The 18,607-nt window shown below is 48.2% G+C and overlaps 6 protein-coding genes across 6 annotated transcripts; 3 read left to right on the top strand and 3 right to left on the bottom strand.

Annotated features, from left to right (window-relative positions):
• Positions 1-278: 278 nt before the first annotated feature.
• N7458_005850 (alpha/beta hydrolase) lies at positions 279-1,645 on the bottom strand (the record flags this gene model as incomplete). The annotated part of the gene is made up of 6 exons (XM_056909232.1): positions 279-405; positions 460-920; positions 980-1,098; positions 1,150-1,187; positions 1,284-1,366; positions 1,613-1,645. The coding sequence occupies 6 exons, from the start codon at positions 1,643-1,645 to the stop codon at positions 279-281; spliced, it is 861 nt and encodes a 286-aa protein (XP_056767850.1).
• A 688-nt stretch (positions 1,646-2,333) lies between these two features.
• Positions 2,334-3,956, bottom strand: N7458_005849 (uncharacterized protein; the record flags this gene model as incomplete). Its single annotated transcript, XM_056909231.1, has 2 exons — positions 2,334-3,556; positions 3,653-3,956. The coding sequence occupies 2 exons, from the start codon at positions 3,954-3,956 to the stop codon at positions 2,334-2,336; spliced, it is 1,527 nt and encodes a 508-aa protein (XP_056767849.1).
• A 701-nt stretch (positions 3,957-4,657) lies between these two features.
• N7458_005848 (Zn(II)2Cys6 transcription factor) lies at positions 4,658-6,700 on the top strand (the record flags this gene model as incomplete). The annotated part of the gene is made up of 1 exon (XM_056909230.1): positions 4,658-6,700. The coding sequence occupies one exon, from the start codon at positions 4,658-4,660 to the stop codon at positions 6,698-6,700; it is 2,043 nt and encodes a 680-aa protein (XP_056767848.1).
• A 1,962-nt stretch (positions 6,701-8,662) lies between these two features.
• On the bottom strand, positions 8,663-9,436 carry N7458_005847 (SDR family NAD(P)-dependent oxidoreductase; the record flags this gene model as incomplete). The annotated part of the gene is made up of 1 exon (XM_056909229.1): positions 8,663-9,436. The coding sequence occupies one exon, from the start codon at positions 9,434-9,436 to the stop codon at positions 8,663-8,665; it is 774 nt and encodes a 257-aa protein (XP_056767847.1).
• Positions 9,437-10,055: 619 nt separating this feature from the next.
• On the top strand, positions 10,056-11,058 carry N7458_005846 (phytanoyl-CoA dioxygenase family protein; the record flags this gene model as incomplete). The annotated part of the gene is made up of 2 exons (XM_056909228.1): positions 10,056-10,192; positions 10,245-11,058. 2 exons carry the CDS (start codon positions 10,056-10,058, stop codon positions 11,056-11,058), a joined length of 951 nt encoding a protein of 316 aa, XP_056767846.1.
• Positions 11,059-11,311: 253 nt separating this feature from the next.
• Positions 11,312-11,908, top strand: N7458_005845 (uncharacterized protein; the record flags this gene model as incomplete). The annotated part of the gene is made up of 2 exons (XM_056909227.1): positions 11,312-11,568; positions 11,635-11,908. The coding sequence occupies 2 exons, from the start codon at positions 11,312-11,314 to the stop codon at positions 11,906-11,908; spliced, it is 531 nt and encodes a 176-aa protein (XP_056767845.1).
• Between the last annotated feature and the right edge of the window lie 6,699 nt (positions 11,909-18,607).

Below are 18,607 nucleotides of genomic sequence, written 5' to 3'. Positions count from 1 at the left end.
GTGTAGTAAGCTAAGATCTGAAGAGGGATAGGGTGTGACGGGCCAGTGCTCAGCTAGGATCACGTGCTACCGTGTGCCTATACTTTACTTGTTTACACCACAATTCCACCCCGAATCCTTTCCTTCTCTAGAGGATCTAAATAGGTGGAGATTATGTGGCCATATAGCAGTCTGACCTACGAATAACCCAAACATGTGACTTCATCCCTGATGTCTTTAACTCAAAGGAATTATCTAAGTGAGAATGACGCTTGCTGTGACTACTAGCCATGATCTAACTATTGGCCAAGTATAAACCAAATACCATTGACCAAATCGTCCAAAAATTGCGCACGCTGCTTCAGCTGGGGAAATATCCAGAAATAGTGCGGCATCCCTTCATATTCGGTTATCTTATTCGGCACCCTATGTGTACCAATGAGTAAAGTGTGATAAAGATAATTATTTAAAGTCACTTACTTGTGATTGTCCAGTTCCTGCTTAAAGAGCCTGGCATCGTCTCTTAGAGGGTCCGCCGTACATGAAACAAGATAAGTAGGCGGTAGTTCTCCGATTCTTGGATTGCACAATAGAGAAATAGATGGATCTGTTGGCGCTGCACCATAATTTTCTAAAAGAATATCAACAAGGGCAGGTCTTATAGAAAGAGCGTTATACGTACCAAAGAATATATCCATGGTAGTCTTGTTAATAACTGGTGTCGCTACGGATTCTGCGTAGGATTTGTACGCAGATCTGTGCTTTGAAGGCACACCGTCTGGATGCACGGTGACAGGTACGATTGCAACGATGCCCGTCACATTTATCTCCTGATCGAGGGTTTTCAAAACGACGGAAATAGCCAAGTTTCCTCCTGCAGAACCTCCTATTGTAAATAGTCTTGTTTGGTCTCCACCCAGACCAGAAACATTCTTCCATGCCTATAACATGATAAGCATCTCCGTTAATGCATCTCCGTTAATAAGCCGGGATCACTTACCCAAATGAGTGCGTCTACAGCATCATTGTGCGCAGCCGGGGCTTTGAATTCAGGAGCAAGACGGTAGGCTACCGCGATTATAATGGAAGGGACCTGAACCGCAACGTGAATGCATGTTGCTTTTCGAATGTCAAAATGTGGATAACAGAGTTATAACCTTCCAAACGTACCCTCTTCCGCTTCGATGTTTCCAGAAGCCCAACCTCCGCTGTGGAAGCTATGGCATTGTTAGTCACAGCTAGATTAGTGAACTAGTTAACTAACTAGTTAGTTAACTAAGTGCGATTTCTAGGAGTGTGCTTACTAAACACCGACTGGCAGTGGGTCCTGAGTAGCTACTTCTGGCGTGAACACTCGAACACGAAGTCCCGAATCGGTAGCACGTTCCTCTACTTCAAAATTAGATCAGCCCCAAAAAAACTTCAGCTCAGTTCAATCATTACCGATCCTCGGCTTAGGATTTGGCACAGGATAAGTAGGATTCAAGGTATCCGCGATGTGGTTGGAAGCTGCTCTTATTTCTTCAATGCTGCCGAGCAAAACGGGACGAGATCCAAGACCTTGTTCAAGCTACTTATTTCTGTAAGGCCTGTCAGGTGTAACTACAAGGGGGGAGGGCGGGGGAGAATTTACCAGCAGCCAATCTGGGTGAATGGGAACCGACATCTTTGTTGTAAGCTTCGTTTGTCTCTCGATTATACGTGAATAACCGAGACTACAAAATAAGGTGGTGACGAGCAGTGTGCAGTCGTCCCCTTTATAGGCTTCGTGTATTATCCGCCCTAGTTAACAGGCGACCAGTGTGCGGGGTTCCTATTTTTCGTTTTGGAATCTGCCAACTTTAATGACGTTGCCGGGTTGGGCGTGGGTCCCTCCGGCCTCAAGTATAGCAGTCGACAGCGAGCTACGGCTCATAATTAAAAGGAGTTTGATTAAGCTTTTGCTCACCTCTAGATGCGTCAAGGGCCGTTAACACACCTGCAGTAATAGACAGGATCGAAGTATATCGACACTACTTGCCATAAAATAGAAACCGTGAGCAGATAAAAGGAAACTGATAGTCCAGAGAAGGTGATAATGAGCCCCTACTCATACAGTACTTGATAAAACCTCGTAAGCGAGATGAAGGAAGAAACAAATTTGAGTTGTTATTCGACTCGAGCTTTGTGCTTTTAAACTGGCTTTTGGTATTTTCGACAAGTAAACCAACATTTCGAGACGGTGAACTTAATCGCAAATCAAATGACTGTATCCAGACCAAGTCGACTTCGCTATTCCTTCATTGTGCCTGCTTAACATCCACCATGCCCGTCAAAATAATGCAAACCATGTCGGTCTCCTGAGACCATTCCAATCACTGTGAAATAGCCTTGGGTTCTTCAAAAGCAATTCTCGAGTATGCCAGCCAATTCATCCCACTGATAGCGCATACCACCGAAAAAACCACTATAGCCCAATTCATCGTATCCGTAGTGACCGGTATGTATGGCGGAAAGCAAAGCCAGACAAAAACGAAACATATCCAAAACACCGAGATAACGTTCAAAACCGTACCGAACACATGACCCAGATTAAAATAATGAGCGGTAGAGAAACCACTGCGTTTCCCGATCAGGGAACAAAGAATAGGAATAGCGTACGAAGCGAAAATGCAGAGGACTGCGGTCCCTAGGATTGCGTTAAGGGCGGTCGCGGAGCCGAGCTTCAGCAGCCCGATGAGGATGCAGGCGAAAGCCGAAAAACAGACACTATTAACCGGTACCTTCCAGCGACCGCTGATTCGGGCCATGAAGGGAGAGAAAGGGACGCCGCCGTCGCGGGCGAGCGACCACCAGATACGGCTAAAGGTCGTCATCATTGTGACGCTAGCGCAGAGGAAGCATGTGATGAAGACCAAAGAACCGACTACAGTCAAAGGGAAGGATTCGAGAGAGTCGACCATTAATTGGATTACCGGTTGGCCGCCGACAGGATTGAGCAGATTGTCTGGTTTTGTGATGCAGAACATATATACCAGAATCATCGGTAGTCCACTAGCAGCGCTCGCCAGGGCACTGATGAACATAACCTGCGGAACCTGACGTTCTGGCCTTGGGAGTTCTTCGGCCATGTGTGCCGCGCTGTCAAAGCCGTTGACCGCCGTGAGTCCAGGAAGGAGACCGAGGAAGAAGACGACGCCGTTGGACGGCCAACCGGTCTGATTGACAAACGCTTTGAAAACATAATCGGAGCTTTGCTTGGGCTTCGCACGGACCAGGAGGACAATAAGGACGAAAAGAGCACCAGCATTGATATAGATCACCAGCCCCTTGAGAAATTGAGGGTACCATTTGAAGAAGGGGATATTAGGGAACAGGGTAAAGACGCCGACAGCGAAGTACCCGACGTAAAAGTGCCACGGCAACGTGATAAAGGTGGGGTGGCATATTTGTACGAGGGCCCAGATCAATTGCGATGAGATAAGGAGTGCGGCAGAAGTCCAGAAGAAGTAGCCCGCCGCTGTGAGCCAACCGACCAAGTAACTGAGGCCACGCCCGTGCCCACGAGGAGCCAACTTTGCGGTCCAATAAATTTGCCCTGCGAAACAGAGTCAATTAGGAGGATCTGTCAAACATGGCGGCTTCCGAGACCAATCGAAAAATGCAAGACCCGGAAGAAAAGGCGAGCAATTACCTGAAGAGTGCGGATATTGCGCTGCCATTTCTGCCAGGGAGGCACAGATGCACATATCTAGACATACTGCAAGAATGTACCCATAGAAAAATACAGGGCTGCCTCCTACACCGATAACAACGGAGAGGTAGGTGCCGACGGCCAAGGGCGTGGACGTGACGGAGAAAGATATCCCCAATGTGCTCCAGAGACTGAAAGGCTTGTCGAGCTGGAGGCACCACACTTCACCCGAAGCCACATCGTGGCCCGGATGTTGTTCGGAGATGGAGCCGGGGGTCTTCATTTCCACGTCCTTTTCTCCCATAGTTTTCGACAAGAAGATGAGTTGAGATTTGACCAGAATGATGGCGAGTTGTAAAGCTGAGCGGAGAGGTATCAGAGTTCTTGCTAGAGGGCAAGGTAAATTAGGTCGAGGTAGATAGGGCTTTATACCTACATTAGGGCCTGCTATAAGACGTCTCGCAATTATTGGTATTTCGGTCCCCGGATAAGAAAGAGCCTTGGTCGGCGTCTCTCATATGTGTGGCTGTCAGCTGCTACAGCTTCACCAATTCAGAACGCCTTGCGAATTAAGGTTGGCATACCGAAGCTTATCGCCACAGGTTCTCTGTTATCCATAAACTCGGGTATTAACGAGACGCAAAGGCCAATCAAACTTCCAGTTGCTGTTGGGGCTGATACGTGTGAGCACAGGCCGCTCTCTGGGGAGGCTGAGACCTCCACAGGTGCCTAGAGGGGGCGAACCACGCCGTTGACGCTAGCGAGGATTGGAAAGTCACAGCGAGAAGCGGGGTAATCTAGAACTGAGAACTTTAAACACCCGTCAGTTCCTCATCATGAGGTGACGTTATGGGTCTAGTGACGGCGGTCTCGGCCGGTCGGCCCTAGTGCAGCCGATAACGCATGATAAGACCCAGCCGAGCCCTCCTTCCAACGGCAGGGTCTCTGTGTCGGTTGCCAATTTCAAAACCTGCAACTACCTAGCGTTTCCACACCGACCCTACCATGACCCGGCGCGCTACCCTACGATCCAGGAAGCCCGTCAAGCGATCCAAGACGTTCACCGGGTGCTGGACCTGTCGCTCTCGCGGAGTAAAATGTGATGAAGGCAAGCCGATATGCTCGCGATGCGAAAAAGGCCTCTTCACTTGCGCAGGATATGGAGTGAAGCTGATTTGGCCTGGCGACGGCGCAGAGGGTGCGATCTCTGTCCAAAGACGTCTACTTAGTCGTATGCAGCATGAGGCCCCGACTCTGAGTGACCAAGCTCTCGACCTTTTCTTGGAATCCTTGGATTCCTCCGTCACTGACCAGGAATTCTGTGGTCCTTTTTCGGTCTTCAGACTATCGTGGTCTACGATATCGGAGCCTGACACATCGTCAAAGAAAGCTTCTGATGATATTCAATTGAGCATATGCGTGCACGAAGACACATCACCGATTCAGAATCTGGAGGCCGACGATGCCAGTATCTCATTTCTATTCGAGCAGGATGCGAACCCTCCCAACATCGAAGGGTATATTCATGGAACGCCTGAAGAAATGATATTTGACGATCTCAGGCTCCTGCTGGGCACTGATAGCTCGTCGAGCCGTGTTGCATTGGGCTCTGAAAGTTACCAGGACGCGGGTATGCTTCTCGCGCTCTACGACAGTCGACCTGGAACACTGCAGGCCCTTCTGACTGACCATACCCGACTGCATATCTCGCACTCTGATGATTGGTCTCCACTCGATACTGATGCGGCACAGAATGTGGAGACGCCCCTGCCTGCATTGGAGTCAGACTTTTCACTCGAAGACTACATCATACAGATTGAGATGGCCGACTTTCTCCACCCGATCATCCCCCCCGGGACCAGCGAAGAGCGGCAGTTGATGCATTACTGGGTAACGTACCTGAGCAACCTAATGGTCTCCGTAGAGTCACCGGACAACCCCTATCGTACTCTCTGGGTTCCGATAGCCTTGTATTCATCCGTACAAGGGCATGAAGTTCCGGGACATGCTGCTCTCCTACACGCTATCTATGCAATCTCAGCCTTTAACCAAGTCCAGAGGTCCAGCACCGGCCGCGAATCCCTCTCCATAACGGCCACAAAACACTATCAGCTGAGTCTCGGATATCTACGAAAGGCGCTGACTGAGGATCGCGGCTCGCAACGAGAAGCCATCTTGGCAACCATCAGCACTATGTCATTTATCGAAGTTATAAACGGCAATTCCTCCACATGGCGTGACCATCTGAAAGGGGGGCGCGAATGGCTCCGCTCGTTTGAGCGGACCAAATGGAATGGACCGAGCACATCGATACTTTATCAACTCTTCCTGTGTGCGGAAGCTCTGGGCTCTTCGCTTTCGAGTATGGCTTCCAATGCTCGTTCTGGAAATTTTGTCAACATTTGTGATGAGGAATACACCCACAACTGTGTCTTTGGTGTCACGAGCTTACTTTTAGAATCGGAGTATTGCTTGGATCGATATTTCGGAATCACACTTCCAATATTAGAGGCTATTATCCACATCACCCACCTGTCTGTCCGTCCACGCAGGCCCTCAATGGTTGAGCTTGAGGGTTTGGAAGTCAAAATTCGACTTAACAAACCAACACCGTCCCATTCAAATACATTTGCCGCTTCGGGGAAGCATATCGCAATGGATTATGCACGCGTCTTCTACTACGCATGTTACATTCATTTCAAGCATACGCTTCTCCGTGTCCACTCTCGGAACCTTCAGGACCTTGTCCGCCAAAGTCTCAAGCACTTAGAAGCCATCGAGATTCACGAGGCAACCTCAAGAAACTGCGGGCTCCTGTGGCCTATTTTCATCATTGCCTGCGAGGCTGACGAAAAGGAGTCACGCATCACTGTCAGTAAATGGTTCATGAAAGGACAGTCAGTCGGCGTTGCAAATGTGACATCGGCAGCGAAAGTCGTCGTAGAGGTTTGGCGGAGAAGGGACGTGGCGAAGGGGTGTGGCATGGACGATTTTGTTTGCTGGGGGAACGTTATGGCAGAGATGGGCTTAGATGTACTTTTACTTTGACGATCTGTGACGCCTTCGTGTGGGTTGCGCCACCGACATCTCAATGCCCATTACGAGACTTGAAAACATATCCAGTCCGACTGCTGGATGAGCCATCGAGGCCTAACTGGCCACGGAAGTCACGCCGGAACAAGTTATTTTAGACTTTAGCTAATCCGTTAGCGTTCTGGTCTCGGGGGCTAGCACAGGGCGCACCTGGTGCTCACTGTCGGTTTCCTTAAAACTCGGAATAACTCGCTGTCATCTGCCATGAAGGTGCAGAAATTGACAGAGGAGCCACGCCTTAGCGACAGTCAATGTCAGTTCAAACCTGACACCGTTCCTAGCCTCGACACCGAATAACTAAGGCGTAGCGTATTGCGATACTCTTGGTCAATCTATCAATACTAACGTAGTGGATTCCACCCATTTTTCATGATCACCTTTCAGTCTCACTTTGGGCGTAGATCCTTGGAGATAGGTAACCCTATCCCTCCGAGTGGACCGAGCCCTTCCAAAGCGACGTTTGACCATATAATCAATGGCTTCCATATAGCTATATACCGCATTGTATTTCGCCAAGGAAAACGCAGATCTACGCGCTGGAAACGAGAAAGAACGGCAACAGGCTAAGCTGTCGACACGACAGATAGCCCACGGCGGTGATATATCGGTCGCAGACGGAGAGGCGTTGGTTGAGCGGCCTACTCAGCCGGCGGAGGATGTTGAGCCTACGCAGCCAGCCGAGGCTAAACAACTTATGCAACTTACACAAAAGGCTGGGCTAAATGAAGTGGTTGTAATCAGATAGGGCGTAGGGCTGATAAATTTCAAAATGTAACAGCGTTTTGGTTGTGAAAATATATTTCCAAAATGGAGGGAGTGATGAGATGGCCGATCCGACCGGGAACTACGTTAGTCATAGCAGCTGTTTAAGTTAGTTAGCCGGAAGAGAGGACGAAGTAGACCAGCTAAGCGACTAGGATATCGCGATAAGAGGGTTGAGACCTGGTCGGGAGGCCGATACTTCAGAATTAGATTGAGGAAGATTGAAGGTTGAAAAAATCCCCCCGCGATTTCTAGTGGGTCAGAGATAAGCCAGAAGGAAGGCCATAGCGAGCTAATCATAGCTCTGGATGACCTTCCAAAGTCCCATGGTTTCTACGCAACTCACAGCGAGCCAGAATGTAGATCTATCTCAGACACAGCATACGCTGCAAGGAGATGAAGACCAACATGAAACTACAGCTTCGGCTGCAAGTCATCTCCATTTCCGAAGCATCTCAAAAGTTGTTTGGATTGCGGCGCAGTACGCTGTCGGAGGTTTAACCACGAGAGATCAGCCCGGATTTTCTATTATCCGTGTACTCCTTCAGCTTGTTGACTCGCGATGGAATCCAAGATACCTCATCGACATCCCAACGTATAACTCCCGTTGGCCTAGATTTGCCAAGGCGCTGTGTGAAAGATTTGGCTACAAGCCTACAACCAAGTCTAGCTTATAGTATCTGGAAGTGGTGCTGATCTGGCGGTAAAGATTGCTGGAAAGCAGAGGCATGAAGTTAAGCACATCCCATTTGACAAGGCCCTGATAGTCGGGATGGCAGACAATTACAGGATCCAAGCCCAACGAGAACAGATACAGTCAATTGCCCAAGCCCTAAATGAAAACCTCCGCTGACATTTCAGTCGTCAGACGATGAGGTTAAAAACGGTATTCTGGGTAGTATGAGGGCAGAAGCTGCATAAATATCCTAAACTCGACATATTATTTTAACGCTCATATGGAGTAGAGATTTTATCTTTATACTTTATGGGGATCTAAACCTATTTTGGTTGGCGCTGCGTAGAATGTGTTAGCCGTAACCGTGAAGTAACCCGTTCTTCACGGCAACACAGTGGGAATACCAAGAGGTTGTTTTTTATTGAAAAAGGAAATCTTCTAAAGGGTAGAAATATTATATTACAGGCAAATTGCCGCGGCTAGACAAAACAAAGCCCACCGTTGGCATTCACCGTACTGCCAGTCGACCAGCGACTCCCTTCTTCAGACAAAAATGCCACAATCTGTGCGATGTCATCAACATCTGCTATCCTTGCTCCGGCCGGGGTTTCCTTCATCTTAATATCCCACTCGTCAAGGACGGCTTGATCGGTGTCTCGTAACCACATGTCGGTCTTCACAGGACCCGGGTTGACGCAGTTGACAGTGGCACCATATTTCTGACCGAGTTCGAGGGCCCATACTTTGGTTACTCCCTCCAGCGCCGCCTTCGTCGCACAGTAAGCGGTGGAATACGAGCCGCCCATGCGGGCGATCACGCTGGAGACATTGACAATTCGGGGAGCGGCCCCAAGATGCGGCATAGCTTCTTTGACGAGGAATGTAGGAAATCGAAGGTTGCAGTCGAGAATCTTATCCCAGAGCTCGTGGGTCATGTCGGCCAGAAGGCAGTCGTCGCCCGCACCGGCATTGTTGATGATGATATCAATGTGACCCCAGGTCTCCACGCACTTGGCCACAATTCGTCGCGGTGAATCTCGGTCACTGCCGCCAGCTTGCACACCTTCTGCAGCGACACCCAACGACTTAAGCTGGTTGATCACCTCGGCCGCCTGATCGCCGGCTTTGTTGTAGGTGATGAGCACGTTGGCACCTCGCTTTGCCAGCTCAAGTGCAATGCCGGCTCCGATGCCACGGGAGCCACCAGTGACAATTGCAACCCGGCCTTGGAGAGACTTATGAGTGGATGCCATCTTCGAAGGTAGTCTTGGTGAAAATTGGTCGATCTCGAGATGTAGATCGAGATGTAGATTATGTGCGCAAACTAGCGGAGGAAAAGGCTGGAGAGTGGAAAGAACAAATGCCGGAGTAATTGAAACAGCAAGCTGGAGCGAATATATAGTACTGAAAGACTCATAAACTTTTTTTGGTTATTCCAAGTCATTGTCCTGGATCGGACGGCTCGCTGTTACTTGCCTCATATGTGCTTGTAACATCGAGTTCCTCGTTCTCGTACTTATCAGACCGAACGCACGGTGCACAGATAGGCAATTGGCCGCATGATAGATTAGATACTGTCTTCTTGTATCAGTTTGAATTGCATCAAGTTGCAACGACCTCATGAACTCTCTCGCTATCGGCTTCCAGCACTGGTGATATCATATCAAGAAGGGGTTTGATTCTGTCTTTTACGTTCCTCGCGGTATCAGGCCATACCCAGGTCGAATGGTTTGTTCATGGCGGCTGAAAGGTCATGTATATAAAGAGCCATCATAGTCGTCTAATAAGATAAGGCCTACTTCAATAAACCACGTTACAAACCTTGTCACTCATTGACCAGAATCCTAATAGAGCACCTTGCATCTTTTAGTGATGGCTACCAACGCCATCCCATCTGTTCCAGTGGTGGATGCCACAGCCTCGGTCAATGAGATTGTCGCTGCCCTCAAGGTCGCTGGAGGTGTGATTATTCGCAACGCAGTGTCACAGGAAGCACTGGATCAGGTTGAGTATATATTCCTTGTCTTCTATCATCCTGAATATACACTCATGCCGAGTTAGGATCGACGTTCGACCGGGTCTAGAGAACGACACAGCATGGAGCGGTTCTTTCTTCCCAGCCCAAACCCGCCGCACCACAGCTGCGCTCCAGAAGTCGCCGACCTATGCGCGTGAAATCGTCATGCACCCGCTATTCCAGGGCGTGTCAAACCAGATGCTAACGGAAAAGCACTGGTTCTGGGCTGGTGACCAGAAGCAATGGGCGGTCTCTCGTCCGCAACTCTCCAACACCATTGTCTTCAGCATCGGGCCCGGTGCCACAGCGCAACCTCTACACCGTGACGACTCGATCCATCAGCGTGTTTCTAAGGCTGTGGATGTGTACCCCGAGGGCCGTGAAGGTTCGCTACGCGATAGTAGCATTGGATTCTTTGTGGCCGGCAAGAAAGCTACGAAAGCCAATGGCGCCACGCGATTCATTCCACGAAGTCACCTGTGGGACCACGACGCCCCGCCAAATGAGGACTTGTGTGAGTTTGCAGAGATGGAACGTGGGGATGCATTCCTGATGATGGCTTCGTGTTTCCATGGCGGATCTGCCAACACCACAGCCGACGAGGAGCGACTCATTTTCTCAACCTTCATGACCAAGGGCTACTTGCGGCAAGAAGAGAACATCTATCTCGCCGTGGATTTGGATGTCATGAAAAAATATCCAGTTGAGATTCAGAAAGTCGCTGGATACAGCCTTAGCGAGCCATTCTTGGGATGGGTGGATTCAGCAGACCCTCGCAAGCTGCTGGACAAGGAGATACCTACCAATACCGATATGTGGACAGGCATCGAAGAGCCGAAGGATATCATCGCGGTCTAAAAGAGATCTGTTGCATTGATTGAAGATCTGTTGAGTATACAGCTGGTCTTTCACCTTAGAATGGATTGATAGCAAAATGAAACCACCTTGAGATAGTTACCCGGCGCTTCTCAAGTCTTCATTCCTAATCCCATTACTCAAATAGCTTCAATTTCATCTTCTTGATCAAAACAACCAATCAAAGACCTCATGCTTAGCATCTGACCCCTCGTCCAATAGCGGATGATAAGGGGGCCTGACCGTGCAGGTGGATATGGATCGGGTGAATGGGCCAGCAGCCCAAAAATTGAGCACAGTCTTCCGGCATTCTCAAGCATCACGATCGGTAACAGAGACGCCTGTGAACGCATTGGCATATAATTCTCCCTTCGATGTTGGTAAAAGCTCTCCATGCGGCTGTGATCGAGAAAACTCCCCAAGCGATGTGCTCCCGAATACTGAAGATGGCAAGGTCGTACCCACTGCCGTGTTTGAAGGGAGGTCTGTTGAGTCTAAAGCTGGAACTGCCGGGTATGTTGTGGAAGGAAGCCCCGAGATATATTTACCCGAATGGGTACTTTCAGTCCCCTGGTCTAGTGCCAACGTGGACGGCTCCTCTGTCATGTCCGTTCGATCGCCAGGGGTTTGGTCATTGTCCTTGTCGTCTGTGTGTTTTGTGAGAATGGTGGGAAATGAAAACTGGCTGATAAGTGTGTTGGTGTCTGCTGGCCCTGTCGATGGAAAGGACCCAGAGAGCGATTTTGTTGCCACATCGGTGGATCTGTCGATCGGTAGATCAAGTGCTATGGAGGAGGCCGTATTTTCCACCGTGAAGGGTCGTGCCGATGATTGTCTACTTGATGCCGTATAACCTGGTGTTTCCACCACCTTTTGGGTTTCCTTGCCCCCATTAATATTGATATAACTAGACGAGTGAGGGATGAGCTGCCTCTGGCACCTTCGGGACTGTCAGCAACTGGTCTATTCTGGCTTGTGAAGGTTACCACGCACCGTAACTTTGCCTGATGAGATGGACCTATCAGGTCTATTTCAGACAGAACTCCTGCCATCATAGTAGAGAGACGGTCGGTTTTACTTCCTAATGACACAGGTCTAGTACGATGGTGGGTCCTGCGAATTCAAGTAGTCAAACGATGAAAGAGACATCTGGTGCTGAAAGGTTCGATCTGGTCAGTCTCTCCAGTGACACACCCGCACCCAGCCTATCATTGCCCCAGTCGACTAGAAACGAGCTCGCCGATTGCCCGAGCTCTACAACCGATTGTTCCAACTCATCGTGGAAAGGCCCGACCATGGATAATACACAAACGTCCAGGGAGATCTCGAGGCAAGGTTCAGCGGCGATCCTGGGGAGTGTGTCTGGTGCCGGTCTGGTTTTCACCTTTATCTTGGTTTTCCATCGGTTTTTCTACCAGCCATTCAATAAGCCCCCAAAAAAGATGCTCCTCACCTCACCCGAACGAGAGTCAGGGTCTGCAGACGAACGATCCTACCCTCAGCTTTCCAGCGGAAAGGAAATTTCCCGATTCTCAGCTGACAGTTGAAAGGATATCCATGCTAAAAACAAGTACACTTAGCCAGTGAACGAAGCAAATAACTCCACCGTATATTCTCTTGTAAACAAGGCACATAGACGATGTCGGAATAGTTACTCCAAGTCTGCGCGGTAAAATAGTTACAGTACAGAACTCAGCGGGCTGCCAAAACAGCCGTTCGTTCATTAGTATTTGGAATACGGTACTTCTGCCCACTGGCAAAAAGATAGGTGGGGCAGGTACCATGTTCCACCGAGGTTCAGTACGAATTGGTGGCATGGTAGGTGGTTGAAGAAGGTAGGTGGGTAGGAAGACGCGATTTTAGATGTGGTGCGCAGCTCGGGCGGGTGCGCAGCTCGGTCGGGAACTACAACGTAATTCACGGCCGAGTCGTACACCCGGTCGAGCCGTACACCCCAAACACCAATGTAAATGCGATATTTTGGATTATGATATTTCAACCCACAAGGGTTTAGATAAGTTGATAAGACACTTTAGTATCAAATATATTACATTAAGCATATTTATGAGGCCAAAAACTATTTTGAAGTAATCTAATACAGGTATATAAACATGCATCACCTTTTCGGCGTGTATTGTTGGTAATGCATGTAAATATCTATGTGGTCAATTTATTGATAAATATATACTAATCTATACGTTCCTAGAAACTAACCTACCAAAAATCAAGTAATATTATGTTTTTGTTGTTGATATATAGCCACCTGAATCGCGTTTACTATGGTGGTTGGGTTGTACGGCTCGACCGGCTGTACGACTCGGCCGTGAATTACGTTAGTTTTCGTGCGTTACGATCCAGGCCTGTTAGCTACATGGTGCCACAGTCAGGGACAACGGTGAGAAAGGTATGAACGGCATCGCCAAGTTGCCTTTCTGCTTTAATTATCTAGAGTGCGGGGTATATTTGTCCCGCAGAATATATACTGTATGCACGAGCTTTAACCAGAGAGACGTATCAAGCGTTGGGGTAAATGATTTGGAGGAGTATATTTAATAGTACGCTGTTCATTCAATAACCGCGAACCTGGACCGCCTTTAGTGTTTAGCCCCTTAGCGTGCTATCACGCATCCAGCTTTCGACTTACCCGTAAACTGTTCTGCCATACCTCCCTAGCCCTTTAGCCAAGTGGCAAGGAACTCAACCGTTCACTTACCCATGCTTAATAGACTGACTGATCACCCGTTCAACTCAGGATAGGCGATTCATGACCGTAGTTTTGAGAACGGCCAGCGGTTCACCGTTCTTAATCCACTGAACCCACATTTTGGCTGTTGTTCCCTTTTACCACCCTTTCTTTTCATCACCCTCTGCTTTCACCACACTAAATCCCACCTATTTTGGAATAGGCTCTCCTGTGTCATGTCAATCATTTGGTTCTACAGAAGATGAAATTGCAATTTGGACGGTTTTCCGGGATTAGCGCCGCTTCATCTTGGGCAATTGCACGGTGAATTCATGCTATTGTGAAAGACAACTACTTCTCCGCGATTCTAAACTGCCGGCCCACTCGATCTGGCCAAACTCATCTTGACCGTTGAATCGTGCTATGTTCTGAACTCTGACCTGTAAACAAACACGATGTGATAATCTCATAGTAGTAAACAGTGTTTTCGTGGGAATCATATTTTCGCAATCTCAAATCTACTTTGTTGTATCCCGCTTAATAGTCCAGGTTAGCCTAGCTATTTCAACTAGTTACTTGATCTTACTCGGAGGCGGTGGAAAGACGTCTGTGCTATTATACTCTCCCCGAAAATCGTCGCACCTCGTGACGTATTGCGTAGCCACTTCTTATGTAGAACAGTATGATTACGGTCAGCTAGAAGCGAAAATACTACAGTATATCCTCGGAGGGTCAATTACGACTTTTCTACTTCACATGGGCGGGTATAGCCATGCAATTCGAGAGGAGTTAAAAGCGTTTTGGAGGCCGGCTAACAGGTTCCCAGGAGGACATCCTCATCTATCCAAGTCAATATATTTATTGCGAAGATATGTAGTTAGCTCTGCTACTATTCATTACACATACACACAATTCATTAACGCCCGGCGGCTAAGCCGAAAGGGCAACTATCGCTGATCTATCAATACAGGTCCTAATGTACAATTCATTACAGAGGGTTTCGAAAACAGTTCACCCCCCAGATACACACGCTTTCTTTCCCAGCGCCCCACTCATATTACACTAAGCTTACTTTGGCTAGATGAAGCCCCTTCGGTGAGGTAGCACGCCGTATCATTGGCTGCGGGAGAAGCTGAATCGCCGCGACCCGGACTAGAACGCCTTTGTGGGTCTCTGGGAGAGAAAGCGTGTGTGTCCGGGGGTAAACTGTTTTCGAAATCCTCTGTATTCACTCTTTCTTGAAGTATATAAATATCGAGCAACTGGTGTCCATTTTATACAACTTCGATATCCAAGCTTGAATTAAAATATTCAACGATATGTCCCCACGGCGCAGAAACACGAGGCGCTTCCCTACCGCCGCTCCCTCACCATCCGCTAGTCCAATCCTGCCCACCAATAAGCCTGGGCCGCAGCGTGGGGCGACAAGACCTCACCCGGCACAACTTGGTGCGCAGTCTGCCGACACAAGAGTGGAAAAAATATTGTCCCAAATACAATCCGAATACATGAAGCTCCTTGTTATGCATCACGAAACGTTGGATAGGCTACAGAGGGAGGAGTTTGAGAAGGCAGAGCTCGAGAGACAAATGGAATACCAAAGTGGTTGTCTTCAGGCAGCGGAGCAACGGGCTTGGCGTTTTGAAGAACGAGTTAGCAGATTGGAGGTTCAACTGGCATCTAGGGAGGCAGATCCAAGAGGGGAAGACTGAGAATCCGTCAACTCTGCTGTGGCTATGGTCGAGCTATGGTCTTTCATTTCCTGCAACTACGTCAAATCGACGACTCAAGTCGGTATCTGCGTTAAGAAAAGACTCGGCACATCAGCTCATGATGTTTGGCATCACAAGGGTCACAGTTGCGCACCACGAGACGAGTCACGACTAAGAGCGACATTTACTCAACGGCAGGGCTTGGCAAGATTTCGAGTTTGGTGTCATGATATAGTCAGAGTCGAAAACAGATTCCCTTCTGTGCACACGCGAATTGTTTCTTGGACCCGACTTTGAAGTGCCCTAATCTGTATTGCGCTTAGCGGTAGATCCCCCGGTTCTAAGAATAGAGTCCATGTTTTTACAGGACGAAGGTACCGCGTAAAATATTCTCTTGCGAGCTCGATGAGCCGACCTGTCGAGCGCGAATGGCGACGGTCTGTTATAAAAACGGCGATAAAGGTCTTCGATTGAAAGTATGCGTTTTGGGTATTTAGGAGAAGGTGTGGATTGGTAGGGATTAGAGGGTGGTTGCAGCAGAGGAGATCTAGGCCGTTGAAGAACCGAGGCATAGGTATAGTAGGCCGTTGGTTTTGTGTAGAGCTAGTGATAGATGTTGAGTGGAGAGGTTGAAGAGGTTCCGAGGGCTGAAGAGGTTGGTGAGGTTGATGAGGTTGAGAGACTTCAGGAGAGCAGGTCGATTGGGGTTTCTGCATGGCTGGTTCAAGGGTCATGCACGACTGTACGGCGGCTGAGTCGATGGTTATGATTGAGGCTTCCTCTGGCACGACGGACACTAATGCCGTTTCGGGGACCGGTGGTTGTTGTGGTGGAGATGCAGTGTTTGAGTCGATGGCAAAACTAGGCGTTTCAAAGACAGGCTTTACTGCAAGTAGTGGTACTGTACTGTACTGGAACGCATTCGAAAGGAATTCTTCTTGCTACAGCAACAGGTCTAAGTTGCTTAAGGCCCCTACACGTGGTGCTACAGTAACTCCCTTGCACTCCTATGTCAATAGACGACTAAAGCTTGATACCGCCAAAAACCTGATGCGGGACTAGGCCAAGCCAGAAGGTCTCACTCACCTTGAGTAGGGAGTTAAACCTGAAACCATATTGACCTAGTACATGGCGGACAAATTCGAGTCACAATGGTGACATGCATTATCATTTTAATATCCGACTATATCCTCTTGATCGTGATATAGTATTAGCGTGTTGGGAGATGCCTTTAGAGCGGCCTTAGCTTTTTGTTCGGGCAGTATGATCGCCGAACGAGATTACAGCTCATTCCAAACTTATGCAAAGAGATAAATACAGCGTTCTATGCCAATCAAATCACAGTAAATAAAATATCTAGACTAAAGGAATAATTTCGTTGCAAGTCGCTTCTTAGTGTCGTTTCACCTAAAGGCCGGTGTCACAAACAAACCGCCGGGCGGCACCTACTTTCATAGGATGCTTGACAAAGAAACCTAGGCCTTGATCCTTATAAATCTGCATAAGGTCCAGACAATTTTCGATAGTCATATCGCGTGCTTTGTTGATGTTCTCCCTAACAGTCTCGTTGCTGACCCGCGATTGCTGCTATTCGGTATATTCTACGACGGCGATATCTAGCAGGCTATCAACCATGATTGATTTAGTATAGCTAGGCCAGGTGGGCATAGCATTATTAGTAGAGTCTTGGAAAGAAGACGTGGGTTTCCGGAGGGCAACCTGTTCCCGAAATCCTTAGTATGTTGTACAGTCGATGATGATGATGATGATTTCATTTACCCTGACCCCTCGCCTCAACAGCAATATGCGGGCTACCTCAACTATATATATCCCTATACGTCTATGTAGAGTGACTGTATCTAAGGGAGACTGGCTCACTAATTCTTCTTAGGCGCTCTCCTTCGGTGAGAAGAAGCTATGGGAGAGGCAAGAAAGCAAGCTTGTTCTCTGCTAAGGGCTGCTTTAACAAGGTGTTGGATCAAAACTTACCATCTCTTTGAACATATCCTTCACCTAAAAAATTGAGGTCGTTAAAATGGTTTCCGGAGTTGAAAGAAATCTAATATAAACAAACCGACAGGAGATAATTCTTTTCTTGGTATAGTGGAGCAAATGCAATATCAGTATAGTGAAATCCTTAAAAATTTGCGTTCTTCTCGGTCCTAGCGCTTTCTGTTGCTACTGATCACTTATAAGTCAGCTATACGGGGCTGACTCAATATAATTACTACCGCCTATTCTTTATGGGGGCCATTGTTGGCACCCCATGAGAATTTGGCCCGCACCCCATGAGGCCTGATTTCGGCCTGAATTTCTGCCTTACCATATAAATTACTGCCAAGCTTGTTAGAGCTATTACTTTCAATTATCCACATCCTTCTTTCCTATATCCACGTACTAAATCTCTCCTCTAAGAGATCACATGACCTACTATCCTCTCCTTAGGCAATTTACCTACTAATTTACTAATTACCCCTCCCCCCCACACTAGGCCCTATTCCTACCATGGATCTTTCAACGGCAGCATCCGCTAAATCTCTATCTAATTTAGACCAATCTGCCCTAGGGCCTTCTATCCTACCTACCCATCCTCTTCTTCCACTACCCGGTCGCACCTACCAATCGTGTGAGATTACCAGGGAGGATCTCAAGGATTTTGCCGCTCAACAGGGCTACGCCCTAGTAGTAAAGAGATCTGACGAAATCAAGATTGAATTACACTGTTCTCTCTAGCCAGACCCTACAAAGAGAGGTCCTTCGGTGGCTAGTAAGGCTAAATCGCGAGAGGTCAATAAGATTGGGACTAATTGCCTATTCCACGTCAAAATCTGCCTCCGAAAGGATAGGAAAAAGGTTAATCCGGACCGAATTGAGATTATCGTCAAAAACGAGACACATAATCATGAGCCTACACCAAAAAACCTTCTTGCTCCCCTAAGGCAAAGAGAGAGGGAAGAAAAGGCTGAGCGACTCCTTGGTTACTTAAAACAGGGCTATAAACCTATAGCAATTTGGCAGATTTTAAAGGCAGAGGGAAGTCTTCTCAACTTGAACGATATCTACAATCTCCGCACCCGAGCAAGGCAACTTTTCCTCTATAGGCGCACATCAATTGAAGCTGTGGTCGAGAGCCTACCGGGTTGGATTATACACTACT

This window comes from Penicillium daleae (genome assembly GCF_028827525.1).
Source record: "Penicillium daleae strain IBT 16125 chromosome Unknown utg000005l_segment0_segment0, whole genome shotgun sequence".
NCBI lineage: Eukaryota > Fungi > Ascomycota > Eurotiomycetes > Eurotiales > Aspergillaceae > Penicillium > Penicillium daleae.
Note: the sequence above shows the minus strand (reverse complement) of the source record. Positions and strands in the feature narration are given on the sequence as shown.